The sequence below is a fragment of the Marmota flaviventris genome, chromosome 1 (genome assembly GCF_047511675.1).
Source record: "Marmota flaviventris isolate mMarFla1 chromosome 1, mMarFla1.hap1, whole genome shotgun sequence".
In the NCBI taxonomy this organism is placed as follows: domain Eukaryota; kingdom Metazoa; phylum Chordata; class Mammalia; order Rodentia; family Sciuridae; genus Marmota; species Marmota flaviventris.
The window spans coordinates 177794692-177809608 of NC_092498.1; the positions used below are offsets into that span (position 1 = coordinate 177794692).

The window sequence follows — 14917 nt, forward strand, 5'->3', positions numbered from 1 at the left end:
TCAAACAATGGCACAAAAAGTGATATACATTCAATAAAAACCATACATCAGATTTTGAATATGCTCCTTCCCCAGGCCAGTGATAGGCAGGACAATACTCTGAGCTGCAGGGAGGAGCAGCTCCCAGTCAGCCACACAATCATTAGGAGAAACAACTAGGGCTCCACGGTGTGCTGTTACTAAGGTAGGGTGCTCAGTAGGCTAGGTGTATCAAAAGCATTTTTGACTTAAAATATTTTCGATTTCAGATGTGTTTATGATTACCCCATCATAAGTCAGAGCACATCCAAGTTCACCTTTACTCCAGTTATTCACCAAGGTTGCAGTTTCAAAGTGGGAGAAAGGTAAATAAGTGACCTCTCTTCCCCTCATGCCTCTCATCAAATAAGGCATGACCACAGATGTCGTGAGCCAGCCACGGGCTGTGTATATGAGCTATGCGCATTTGAGCATATGAGGGAACCAGACTGACTGACTGGGCTTTGCTGTGTATGTGTGCCCTTCCTCTTGCTCTGCCTATGATCCCCACACAGCACCTGAGATGGGTGTGGCTTTCCAAGATGTCAATCTGCTGACCACAAGACATTACCAAGCAACCCCCTGAAACCCAAACCCTTACCTTAACTTGGGTAGAACTTTCTAGAGTGTCTTCCCCCCAATAAATAGGGTTTCAGGTGTGCTCCCTCTCTTTTGCCTGCCTCTCTGGTCTCCCTTGTGGGAGCTGAGGTCAAGAAGCCATCACTGAACCCCCCCCAAAATGTATTTTCTGTCTCTGTGGTTATTTAGTAGCCAGACCAATTCACCTGGAGTGACCCTGACTGATTCAGTTGTGTGTCACAGCACACAGACCTCTGCAGAGAGTCCTTCTAGACACTGGTTCTTAATGGAGTGAGTATCAGAATCTCCTGGAAAGTTTTTCAAAACACAGGAGTGTTTCTGGTTCAGTAGGTCTGAGGTTGGGCCTGAGAATCTGAATTTCTAACAACTTTCCAGGTGGTGGTGATGCAGCTGGCCCTGGGACCACACTTTGGGAACCGCAGTTTTAGACGAGCACTATCACCAAGTCACCTTTCTTGAGAAAACCACAAAGCCCCTCCCTAAGCAGCCACATGCAGATGACAAGGAGCTCCACACTCATTCCCATGGCCTGACAATTACTTCTATACACACACATTCCTGGGTACACCCATGCATCACTTCTGTTGCTGAGCAAACCAGATGCTGAGGTCTGCAGGCCACTGGACAAAAAGCTTGGTCCTGTTTTAATCAGGCCCTTGAGCCACTCATCCTCCTACTCTACTGTATTTTATATCCCCACCCATGGCCTTCATCCTACCACCAGCTGGATGAATAGCACCTGTGCCAGTGGAGAAAGTGCAGAAGCCTAGGAGGTTGCATGTCCCGCCCACACTGGGCTCTGCATACCAGACTGGGCCTCACTTCCTCTGCACTCCACTTCCAGTTAGGGACATGGAGGCTGGAGAGAGCCTGGGGCACAAAGGTCTCATGAGAGTAACTGGTGGAGCCCAGCTTATCACCTGGTTTCTGCTTTCCCTTGCAACATACACCCTAAGGACTTCTGGCCCCTCCACTAATGGATGCTATGGACCTCACAATGCCCATTTTTGATTAGTCCAGTTTCTCTGCGTACTCACGGTTGGCATACTTATAAGCACTTATTCCCCATCACTGCTGGAAAGTAGGCATGGTCCCAGCAGCCCAGCTTCTCATTTCACACCTGCTGGGAACTGCTATGGCTTAAAGGTTGAGTAGCAGTTTGCCCTGGGGGGATCTTACTTCCACCCACCAACCAGGCCAGGGATAGCCTCCAGGCTTCGAGCATGGCAAATACAACCTGTGTGACCAGCACTAGCTGCCTGGGGGTCCCATGTGCCCCACAAAGAGCTACATCCACCTCTGTCTCACTCTGGCCTGGAGAGCCCTTGAGACAGTGTCAACCCTGGGCCCTGCCAGGACATTCAGAAATCAGTCCTCCATGCCTTTACATCCCAGATGCTGTATGCACAAGAGCCTGGTTTACCACCTCTGTGCTTCCTAGTTGGAGAAAGGTCAGCGAATCTTAGAAGTCAGCCAGCTCCTTCAGCGCACCAGAGGACCATGGCCAGAGGAATTCCTCTGCCCATAGCCTTTTGATGGCCCTGTGGTTCATCATTTCTCAAACACATAATGCAGCACTTGCTGCATAAACCTTGGGTGTAGGACTTTATTTCTCTGTGCCTCAGTTTCCTAACTGTGAAACCAGGCAATCACAGCACAATACTTACAGGTTTATGGTGAAGATTGAGCCAGCTCCTGGGCAGAAGTCTCTTCTAAGGATGGCTGGCAGAGGGAGGCCAAGGGCTCTAGCTCCATGAACAATATTACTCTTATTATTACAGAGGCCACAAAATACACGCTTGCCTCATTATGTCACTTATGTCACTTAGAGTTTTCAGTGATATGCAAATTAATGAAAGATGACTCTTTCCACCCCAGGGTCTGGCACATGCAGCATAGTTATTTTTTTCACAAAGGGAATTGTGGAACCTACCCCTAAGGGGGTTGGGGAGGCCTGGGAGGACACTAAGGGGGTCCTCCTAAGTTTACCCAGGTGAACTCCCTTTCAGAAGACAGCCACAGCTGAGCAGCAGCCCCATGGTCAGTCGGTCAGTTGTGGAATGGAGCAAGCAGATAAAATAATCTCTGCCCAAACAAAAGAAGCGCCCGCTGCCAACCCTACACTTACTTCCAGGACTGTCCATTGTTCAACAACAATAGCATCATAGCCCTGTATGGTTTTGCTATCTTCTGTGGAAACAGCTTCAAAGATGAATACTCCATCTGTCAAGCCATGTAAGGAATCTGTGGAAAGAAAAAAAAAAAAAAACAGGGGGGCTGTGTAAGCCGTCTGTGGCAGAAGCTTTACAAGCAGCAAAATTTTCACTGCATTCATTAATAATCCCAATCAGAACATCTTTTCAGCATGTTAATTAAAGAAGGCACACACAGCCATAGAGTCTAGCCCCATCAGAATGAATGAGACTAATTTACCTCGCAGTTTTGAATAATATCCTTGATTTTATGAGCCCACATTTCATTGTTAGCAATCACCATTGATTTCACGCGTTTACCTTCCTTTTCACGCTCCAGCGTCAGGAAGCGCTGGGGAGAACTTATCCAGGGTAAAACACAGCCATTTAGAGGCAGTTTTTTAGAAGAAAACTGTATTTAGGTGAGAAGGATTTTTTTTTTTTTTTTAAAGGAGGGGTAGATGAAACAAGATCTGAGCCTGTCAGGAGCCTTCGGGAAGTGCTGATTCTAGGAGGCTCATGTGATGTGGCTGCTGTACCCACGACATTTCAGGCAATTCTTGTCAAGAGGTGGAATCGGGCAGGGTGGGGAGGAGGAGTTTCCAAATGACTGACCATTGAAAACGTTTCCTTGGGCAATTGCTCTAATCAATGTGTTGGGTTCCAAGTTCTGTACAATTCAACAACCACACATTAAATATACAGGGATGGTTGTGGGCAATGGGGATATAAAGAAAAATAGAACAGGATCCTGTCCCTGCTGAGGATCCAAAGGGGGGCCACACACATACACCAGATCTCTCTCTTAGCACCCTCACCCAGGGTGTGCACCCTGGTCCATGTGAGGACACAGCAAGATGGTGGCTGCTTGCAAGCCAGGAAGAGAGCCCTCACCAGAAACCAACCCTGCAACTTTGATGGTGGGCTTCCAGCCTCCAGTAACGGGAGAATATAAACATGGATTTACTATTTAAGCCACCTGGTCTGTGGTATTTCACTATGGTAACTCTAGCAGACTAATACAAATACAGAACCTTTTTCAATGATATACTATTTTCAAAGGACAATTTTTAATAGGAGAAATGCACATTAACATGAACATTTTTTCATAGGGAACGGAGAGAAATTCAGAAAGCCCCCTGAATCACACTGGAATTCCTGGAACTGTTCGTATATTCAGAAGTCTCACACACAAAAATGACAAATGTGAACACATAACTATCTGTAGCTTATTTTCCCCACAGACTCCTATAAACAAAATTTAAAAGTCATCAACATGAGAAAATCATTTACAAGTGTAACAAAAATAAAAGGTGAAGCTTAATATTCTTCATATACAAAGAGTTTATGAATCAATAATTAAAATACTAGAAATGGGCAAAAACATGAAGAATTATTTAATTCTTTCTCCATAACCAGCAAATATTGAGGGAAAATAAAAAAAAAAAAAAGCTTGAGGTTTTTTTTTTTTAAATCAGATCAGCAAATTTTGAAAAGAGAATTCTCACTACGAGTAGAGTTACAGGAAAGTTTACAGGGTTTAAGGGAATTTTGACTATTCCATTTTTTTTAGAGGGCAGTTTAATAATGTCCAAAGTGCCTGCCTTGACAGGCTAAAATTCTACCTCTTTTAGCCTGTCCTAGGCAATATCCACCAGTGCCATCAAATAATTATCTACAAGCATTTCTTATAAAATTACTTAAGAAAAATCTAAATGTTCAATAATCCAAATAGTCAACCATAGAAAAATAGCTGAATAAATCAGATTTCCAAACACTGTAGTGTTACCCCGCAAAATATCATGGGAATTTAATGATTCAAGAGAATGCTTCACGTACAATATTATAAAAGGAAAGAAAACAGAATATAGAACTGAAGTATGAGCTTGATACAGCTCTTTTTTTGTGTTTCAAATGTAAATTTTTGGGGCTGGGGTTGTGGCTCAGTGGTAGTGTGCTCACCTAGCATACATGAGGCACTGGGTTCGATTCTCAGCACCACATAAAAATAAAGACATTAAAGTCCATCAACAACAAAAAGAAAATTTTTTTAAAAATGTGAATTTTTATGTTAAAAATGTCCTGACAAATAAACTTTAAGGACATACGTAAAATCCTAGAAGCAGGTGTGAGTGGTGGAATTAGGTATATAATTTGAATTTTCTTGTTTATCCTCCTTTGCAAGGCTAATTAAGAGTCAATACAGGTGTAACACAGGTAAATGGACAGCACACCTATGTGGCTCTGGAAAGCAGAAAGAGACTCCAAAAAACTGTAGAAACAATGGGGACACAATCTAAGTGGAGAGGACCTTCTTAGAGTTAAGTCTAGAAATGGAAAATTGGGCCTAGAAGGGTAAGCAATGTGTTCCTGGAAACACTCAAGCTCACCCCGAGTGACCTTTGGCTACTCACTGGATCATTCTGACACCTCCTGACCACCATTATGTGCTGAGCACTCTGGGTCACTAGAGATCCCCTAAGCAGCAAGACAGAGCCTATCTTGCAGTGGAGGAGGGAGACAAGAGCAAAATGTCAAAAGTGACAAATGCTATAGAAATAGTAAGCTATGAGGAGAGCCAAGGTGGAGGCAGTGCTGGTGGCTATTTTTGAAAGGGGTGATAAGGTTAGAGCTTTCCACTTTGACTAGAGATAGAAATGAATTAACAAAGTATGTGGGTATGGATCTGCAGGGCTTGAGAGTACCAGGAAGAGGAGGGAGCAGCCTGCACATAAATGCAGACAGTGAAAGGCAGCCAAAAACTAGACAAACTACAGAATCATGAGGGACATCAACACTGAAATGACTGATGGGGAGAACAGCCAATGAGGGTTTTATCCACATGGCTTGGTTGGCCAATGGGATGCTAACAGGTGAGAGGCAAGAAATGCACATGTGTGGTTGAGCTTGATCTCCCATGTCTCTGCTACCACTTTAGAAACCAGCTAGTTCCTAAAAGATAAAAGACATGTGAAGCAGAGCTACCCCAATGGTGCCAGCTTAGATTAGCCGACCTGCAGACCTGTGAGCTCATCTGGGATCATCAGGGCTGCCAACAAAGCAGCTCCAGCCAACCAGAAAATCCAATGGAATAAACTACTATTCTCTACACCAGTGAGCTCTGAAATGGTCTGTTACACAGCATTATTATGGCAATAGCTGACTGATACAGTGCCCAACCTACATGAGACCCGTGTACTCTGCTCAGCCTGGGGGACAAGGATAGTCTTTATTCCAGAACACAGAATTCTGAACAGCCTAATAAACCATGGGTGTTTCCTGGAGCAATGAAGCTTTATCCAGATAATAACACAACCTGGTAAGATAATGCTCCATTTCCAGTAAAATCCCTGTGGGTAAAGCAATGTCATGTACTAGTTTCTTTTTTCCTATTCTGAGAATGTTATTCAACAGCCTTGACAAGTGCTAAGCTTGCCTCTTTCATCTGCTTCACAGAATAGATTCCCCCCAGTGTTAGTTCACTGAACTCCTAGGATGTTTTATGTAGGTGACCCGGGAGAAAGAGCCACTCCTCAGATGACCGTAACACAAGTATCTCAGATCCAGAACAAACAGCTTTGTTAAACCCTCAGCAATGTTCGAGAGGTAGAGGCTCTGTCATAGCAGGGTTCCCCAAATAAACCCCTTTGAACAAAGCATCCCAGTCCTGACCTGGGGATGTCTGGGACCAGAACATACTCAGTAATTCCTTTGAGATCATATCAACCTAGCACATATTTCCTTGAGGCTTCTACACTAACGTGTTATAGCCAGCCCCTCTATATCTATCTGCAGGTTCCACAGCCATGGATTTGACCAACCATGGATCAAGTTTAAAAAGGCTGTAATGAACAAGTATACACATTCTCCTTGTCATAATTCCCTAAACAATAAAACAACTATTTATCTCACACACACATTATTTACTATAAGGAATCCAGGGATGACTTAAAGTACATAGGAAGATATATGTAGATTATCAGCCATTTTATAGAAGGCACTGAGCATCCATCCACAAATTTTAGCATCTGAGGGGTGGTCCTAGAACCAATCATCTGTAGATACCAAGGGATGACAGTGATCTAATCTCCAAAGCCTCTACACCCACACATCTCCTCAACAGAGGAACTCAAGTCCCCTAGGCATGCCTACCATGTGCTTTAAGTACTAAAGTGCTCATTTCAACAAAAACAGCATAACAGGCTTTAGCCTGCCAACAGCAGAGTGCAGCAAAGTTGGGACCAGGAGAAGGAAGGGGTCACTTGAAACCCATCCAGATTTCCTGCCTAGCTTCCCCTCCTTCCTCCCAAGTTCTGGGCCTGGGAGGGGGGCTGTGAAAATCCTCATTCACCATCCACCCATGTACTGCCTGTCTCCCACCCCTCTATCAGGGCTCTGCTCTCCAAAACGCTGATTCACCTGCTTGGCTACGATGCGAGTTCAGAACAGCTGTCAAAATTTGGTCATCTGTAACAGCAAAAAAGTCAATGAACCACAGAGAGCAGACAGCCAGGCTTTTAAAGAGCCCCTTGTTTTGACGGCCCTGTCCACTCCCCATGTCCTCATTACCTTCACGGCTCAGCCTCCCTGAAATGTGCACCCAGTTGGGTATAAATAGGTCTATCTTAGAGCGAAGCCTCCCAATGTAGAAAGGTTAAACTGCCCTCCGTCTATGGAAAACATTCCATTATCACTGCATTTTTTATTAAACTAAAGATGCTTCCCTACTGTGCACAAAAAGCTATTTGCCCTGGTATTGTATAAATATTTGATGCCGGTCTTTTGGCAAAAGGCCACCTTGACATTCCAAGCTTATGATTTACAAGAAGGATGTGGGAAAAGATCTGCCACGCTATCTCAAGAGGTAAGGTCTATGAGGCAACCACTCTCTTCCCACAGGCGTAAAGACTGCCTGTCGGGCTGGCCCCTCTCCAGACCAGGGCAAGCAGTCAACGCATTTGGTCTACTTTTGCAGGTTTACAAACAAATGTTACTGTTCTCCTTTTAACAAATGAGGCTGGACAAACTGTCCACAGCAAGGTAGCAGGATCTCAGTTTCCTTGCTTCAAGGGTCCTGTTCCCTGCTGGAAACCGTACGATGTTCTCAGCATTGTGATTCTAGGAGTGGCACGGTCAACCACACAGCCATAATTGCACGTGTGGTCATGCCAAGATGCAAAATCCTGGACAACTGTGCCATGCTGCTTTCCAATTATGCTACTGCTTACTGGCTCCATTAATGGAAGACCCAGCAGGCCGCCGCCTTCTCTTACCTCTTGAGCCCCCACTGCTGCTCCGGGCCTGCATTCCTTCCTGCATTCTCATTTTGAGGTGTTCAATCATCTAGAGAAGGTATTACTCCTCTTCAGAGCAAGGATCAGCCTGCAAGTTTTAGTGTCATGAACCTGACCAGAAATACTCTGATTCAGTGCTGGCTGAACGTGAGGCTCTCTGCCCAACCCGGTTCATGACTTCTCATAGAACTCTCCCAACATTTCTGCAAGAGTCATCATTCCCTTTTAGTAGATGAGATGAGGGAGACTACAAAAGTTAAATAACTTGTCCATGTTCAAATGGAATGCAAGGGTCAAACTAGATCTGAAACATGGTTGGTTTGATCCCAAAGCCTGTGCTCTTTCGACAACTAAGAAACATTTACTGAGCTACTACTACAATGAGCCAGATGCAGGTGATGGACAGACAGACTACGTTTCCAGAGTCATGGAGCTGGTGCTCTCTGACCACTGCACTGCACCCTCTACCTCGGGGTAAGGGAGTTCAGGCACTGAGATGCTAAAGAGTCTGAGGAGGTAGGGCCCCGCCTGGGGACTTGCAAGCACATCTGTATAAAACAAACTATTTTTAAAATTTGAAATATGCACATGTTTTTACATCTGTAGGATATGCTAGGTGTCCAAAAAAAAAAAAAAAGGTGGATTTAGACAAAGCCGGGGCATCAAGGAAAACCCCGAGGATGATGTAGTAGGGGTTGGAGTGAAGATACATGGCTGTAAAGTGACCCCTTGTGTGACACAACATGCAGATCACCTGCAATGTACTCTAGTTAGATTTTCACTCATCAAGGTTATAGAACTAACTTGCAGTTTAAATGAAATAGTAGCTTACAAAAAGACTATAGCTGAGCACCGTGGCACACACCTATAATCCCGGTGGCTCAGGAGTCCTCAGCAACAGCAAGGTGCTAAGCAACTCAACGAGACCCCATCTCTAAATAAAACACAAAATAGGGCTGGGGATGTGGCTCAGAGGTCAAGTGCTCCTGGATTCAATCCCTAGTGCCAAAAAAGAAAGAAAAAGAAAGAGGACCCCACAAGGCACTGAACCAGACAGATCTAATGCAGGACATTGTGCAGGAGATGAGGCCAGCTTCCTTTTAACCAAGCAGGGGCAGGAAAAAAGGCTCTCCTAGGTGGACAGAGAAGTGAGGACAGGGTCACCTATGCAGCGTGTGCTGCTGGACTGAATTCTGGTTTGGACAATCAGCAACGAAGGTGTTTTTTGACACAAAGAGGAAGGACCACCAGGGTAGGAGAGGGCAAGGACGGGACAGGGACTGGAAGAGGGCAGGGCAAGCAGAGAACCAGGGCAGGAAGAAGGCCAGGGCAGAGCCAGGGGGGCAGAGCCGGGGGGGGGGGCAGGTAAGGATGAGGGCAGAGTAAGGAACACAGGGCAGGTGACAGGGGGGCCAAGGCAGGGCAAGGAGAAATGAAGGTGGCAACCAGACTGGTGGCCAGTGATGACGAAGGGGCTGGGCAAAGCCCTTGGTGAGGAAGCAGCCTCCCAGCCGGGCCATCAAGAGCTGGCTCAGGAGGGACCCTCCTCATCCCTAGAAATACAGACTCTGGCCTTCGTCTCACTGTCTGGGGGCTCCCAAGGGCTGTCTGCTCTGCTGTGTGGCCCCTGGGCTCATTCCTACTGTCCCCTGGGATGACCTAAGCTCTCCTTTCCCCACCAGCAGGCTGCCCTTTGGGGGCCCTCAACCTCCCACCACATGGCCACATCTCTTCTATCATCCTCAATCTTCCTTCCTCTCACTGCCTGGCCAAGTACTTACCAACTGGTAACCTTGGCAATGACGTGACGTCTCTGTGCCTCAGTTTCCACACCTATACTATATTCCACTGGGCTGAAGACTGAATGAGCTGATCTGTAGAAGTGCCTGGAGCACACCCAGCACAGTCCTACAGGGCACAGGTCCCTTCAATGTGCCTTGAGCTGGTAGGGCTCTGGGTAGGGCCTCACCAGCCGGAGCCACCTGCCCAATCCTGGGAGAGGAGTCCCAGAAACCACCAGTGGGAGCCCAAACCTGGGGACTGTATGAGTATTTCCATGTCCTTGGAGGTGTAAAAACAGAAGCTGGAGTCTGAACTGGGCGAGCTGGACAAATTTCTCATGAGTTTTACGACTTGGGTATAAATTTTATGATTTTAGACTATAAATACACTTTCAAGAGTCATGAATGATGCTTTCCCAGGTGGCAAACAGCTTGAAGGTGCTTCTAGCTCTGCCAGGTTTATTAGCAAGGATACTAATTATCTCTTAGAGATAGGTTCATTTCATGATTATGATTAGTTTGCTGCTTTTTTTTTTTTTTTAATTCTGGGAAAAGAACATATGCCTATTTCTTCCCTGGCCAACAGAAGCCCTGGGCTTTCCCAGGGCAGAAAAGCCTTAACCCACTAACACCACCCCGATTCGCACGGTCCTCCCAGCAGACACACACAGGAAAAATCACATCTCAAGCCAGTGTGGGTTTCAATGAATTTGGTTCAGAGGCTTTCGCACCCCTGGCTGTGAATGAAGCAGAGCGGCTGCCTGCAGCGCTAGACACCGTAGATGCCTCAGGCTCCGCGGAGCACTTCACGGTTGCACTTGCCAGGGGACATTTCACGTTCTGTCTTCAAGGCAGGAAGGCTGGCTTGAATGCAGCTAAAGCCAAGGGAAGCTATAACAGCCTTTCACATGCTGAAGGCAAATCTGAAGAAAGAGCTGTACAAATTCTCTGTGCTTTTGGATGCATGGATGGAAAGGAGGGGGGGTGGGAAGGGAGCGGAGGTGAACTCAGCCTTGACTGCCAAAACCATAACGGTGAGAGACATTCAATGGCTTTGTGAACTTTCAACGTGTTCTCTCTGGGGGCTTGGCTTGCCCCGACATGCTCAGACAGTTGGGCCAGAGAAAACTTCCATTTGGATGCCCCATTCTCCTGAGAGGAGAGAAAATGACCAGTGACATCCTGTGCTGCTGTTACCTCCAGCACATCTTTAAGATGTTAGTACAAATAGCCATCAGGTGCCCACAGAGAAATGTAATGTTCTACACGACTGTTACAGAGAGCTTCTGGGGCACCAAGATAAAAGAGCTGCTATTGCCCCAACCTAAGATGGGCACCAGGTATCCCTGTAGGATGTAGGAGGTGAAGGGCTCCTCCCTGCCTACCTGCTACCAATACTGAGGAGTAGGGATGGACACCTGCCCCAGTGTTCTGTGGTGCCTCTCGCCAGACAGTGACTGGCCCTGGCTTCTGGAGCCCCTGCAGGTACCATGATGGGTTTCTTATACACAGAGAGTTTATCACTTTGCTGCCAGGGAACAGAAATGAATTTTAGTTGCATCAATGAAATGTACACGCTGGAACTGCACTGTCCGGTACACTAGCCCCATACGGTTCAATTTGTGAAAATGAAATAAATTTCAAGTGCTCAGAGCCCACAGATGGCTGGTAGCTACCATACTGGATAGCACATTAAACATTCCACCATCAGAGAAAGTTCTATTGGACAGTATTAGTCTGGCTGTATTCTTAGTGAGCTGATGGCCTTCCTTATGTCATTCATCCATTATAACAAATGGCTATGGCCCAGGACATTACGCAATGCCTGCTGCCACTATAACAAGTTGAGATCGGACACAGATATTTAGATAGTAACAAGAGACTGCATCCAAACTAAGGTCTATTAGTGCTGTGTCATCTTCTGAGGCTTTGAATGATTCAAAGTAGGTACATGCAGAATTAAGAATAGCATCTCTATTCTAAGGACGCCTGCTGGCATTTCAAGGATTGCAAATAATATGGAATCCAAAATCCATCCCTGACTAATTCTTGAGAGAAAACTGTGGTGCAGTTGATGCCCCCTGCCAGGTTTTGCTGAGATCGACAACTTTGGTGTGACACTTTGCTTGCTCAGGAACCATGTTGACTGGCAGCCCTCAGGATCTACACATGCTGGCAGGTTGGCCCACTCTTCAAATTGCCTCCCAGTTTTGACGCACCCTGGTGATTTAACTTGCCTTCATGTTAGCCTGAAGCACTTTGTTTGCTTGACCCCTTTTCCCACTGTGGGCAGACTTCCTTCCCACCTTGAAAGCTGACGTTAATAGTGCTATTCCATGCAGCAACCCCCCAGAGATAACCCACTCCCGGGGAGGGGCATGGGTGCCATGATACCCAGGCACTGTGTGTGTCCCAATGGAGCTTACAGAAACCAGGCAGCATGCCATTTGTTTTTCTGTCAATTCCAAGGTGCTGCTGCTACTTCAAGCTGTAATAGAGTCTACAAACAATTCACACTCTGGCATGGCATGATCCCAGGGGGTAATTAACAATCCCAGGGAGTCATCTTTTTAAAAAAAAAAAAAAAATTCTTAAAAAGCAACAGAAACAGAGGCCATCTTCATCAAATAGAATCCACCACCCCACCACCCCACCCTCCCCTGGCATTTCTGAAGATACATGGCTGACTCCTGCTCAGGTCCTTGACTTTATGGGCACTGCTCAAGCTGTATTAATCAGAAATCAAATGCAGCATTTTTATTGACTGAATGGAGCAGGCTCCAAAGATGGGTTAAGGTTATAAAAGTTAGAAGCAGAATTCTTAAGGGCCACCCAAGGGCGGTGGATTCCATACCATTTGCCATTCCAAGATGGAAGACTGCATTCACCAGCACGCCTCCTTTCCGGAAGTGGTCACTCATGTGCTCCAACCAGTTGGCATCCAAACTGCTCACCATCTGGCCATTCTTGGAGACCCGGAGAGGAATAGTAACAGGATAGTATTGCCGGCACTTCTGATGGCTCTTCGGTTTATTGAAAAGGGCAAAGATCTCCATTTCTGTTGAAATTTGTAAAAAAAAAAAAAAAAAAGTGGGGAAAGAAGAGGTCAACCAGCGATAAAAATTTGACTCATTGGATTAATGAAATCTCTCAGGAATCTAAAGAAATGATATCAACGGTGAAATCTCTGAGCCTACATGCCAAGTAATATAACTTGATTCCAAGTAGTAACTTGTGGCTGCCTTCAAGTGACATACATGGGCCTCAAAGGCTAGGCTTCAAATGGGGGGACTTAAGATTTTGAATCTGGAATATAATGAATTATTATCTGGGATTAGTTTGTATATTTAGGCATTTAGGAGTTGAGCATAAATTTCTAGAAATACAAAGATGTGTTGGAAGTAAAAATAGACATACCTGAGTGAGATCTGAACTTAAAAAAAAAAAAAAAAAAAGCCAATGTACAGAATCACAGAAAAACAAACACATTGCTCGAATTCCAGGAACCTTGTTCACCCATGAACTCACTATTTATAAACTGCACTGGTGTTTCCTGGGGCCTAGCCCATAATACTTAATCAAGTACATCAAAAAATACATCATTGATATGTAAAAATAAATATGTTCCCGTAAATGAGAGTTTCTGCCTACAGTGGCAGGTCAGTTCCATCAGCCACACAGGCAGGCTCTGGGAGTGAGGCTCTGAGCTTTCCGTTCTTTCATTTATAGCTCAGTCCTTCAGAAATCAATAGTCACCACCACCCAGTTGATCTGTGCCTGCTGTACGTGCTGCCAGGTATGAGTTAGCAGTAGCTGCCTCGCGGGGCAAAAACCTGCAATTTCAACCTAACTCTGAAGGCCTATTTTTGCAATACTCGTTTAGACAAGCAATCAGAGTTGACCCAGCTTAGAAAGCTTTTCTTGCACAAGCTGCTCAGGAATATGCTTTGTTTTTCCAAAAATATCTTTTAAAATCTTAAGACAATCCCCACCCTTCTATCAAAGAAAAAATTTAAAGGTCATAAACAATGGTGGTTGACATCAGCAAAAAGGACAAAGGACACTCACGTTCCCCATATGGGATAACTAGATCTACATTCTGGGATGCTGTTTCCCAATTTGGAGTATTTCATAATTTTTGTGGTATCCAAATACTAGTTGGATTATTATTTTTTAAATTTATTTACTTTCTGTTAACTGCATTTTAAAAGGAAAATCTGACCGTAAAGGCAAACCTTTACCCTTGCCATAAACAGGGGAATAACAAGGCTTATTAACACAGAATATAGTAACCCATGTAACATCTGGAAGTTTCTCACACAGGTACTGTATTCTGGGACAAAGAAGTTCTTCTCACAGGCCCATCTGAGCAAGCCTCAGTGGAGTTCTCTGGGCCATGAGACTTATCATCAACAGTTAAACAGGAGAGTCATCTCAAGCTATCCATCCAAGAGAGCTAATACCTATCGTCAGAAGTGGCCACCTGGATTTTAAACACCAGCTCTAGCCTGGTCATCCCCACCCCATATTACCTTACCTTTTCTTAGTCTACCTGACCAACTCAAGATGCCACCTCCAACCAGGAAATACATTCACATAAGAAATAAAGTCTTGGTGTATGGAGCCAGCACCCACTACCTATTTCATGACTTTGAAATATAAACTAAGAATGAAATGTCAGAGGAAGGTTTGTAATGGAGGGAGTCAAGCCATAGGTTGGGGAGCAGGGGTGGAGGTCAGGGTGAGGATGTGAACTGAGCAATCAGGGGTTTTCTAGTCCCACATGCCAGTCATTCAATTAAAAATGGCAGCCACAAAGGGCAAGAGGATGAGCCATGCTTCAGTGAATCGCTGAATTCATTTGGATTTCTTCAAAAGCAAATCCTGCAAGCTTTCCATGTGCAAGCTGTTTGTTTGAAAAGTGATACTAAGAGAGAGAAGGATGGAGGTGGGATGGGAAATGAAGAGACGACGAAGCTAATGAAGTATGCGTTAATGAGCAGATTATCAATGGGGCTCAATCCCACAGGGG

At 45.3% G+C, this 14917-nt stretch overlaps 1 protein-coding gene across 1 annotated transcript in view; it reads right to left on the reverse strand.

Annotated features, from left to right (window-relative positions):
* The window catches only part of Rftn1 (raftlin, lipid raft linker 1), a 195995-nt gene that overhangs the window by 35985 nt on the left and 145093 nt on the right, over nt 1-14917 (reverse strand). The window contains exons 6-7 of the mRNA XM_027923158.2: nt 12740-12943; nt 2747-2862 (exon numbers count right to left, since the gene is read on the reverse strand). Coding sequence (XP_027778959.2) covers nt 2747-2862; nt 12740-12943 — 320 coding nt within the window. The remainder of the gene's footprint in view (nt 1-2746; nt 2863-12739; nt 12944-14917) is intronic.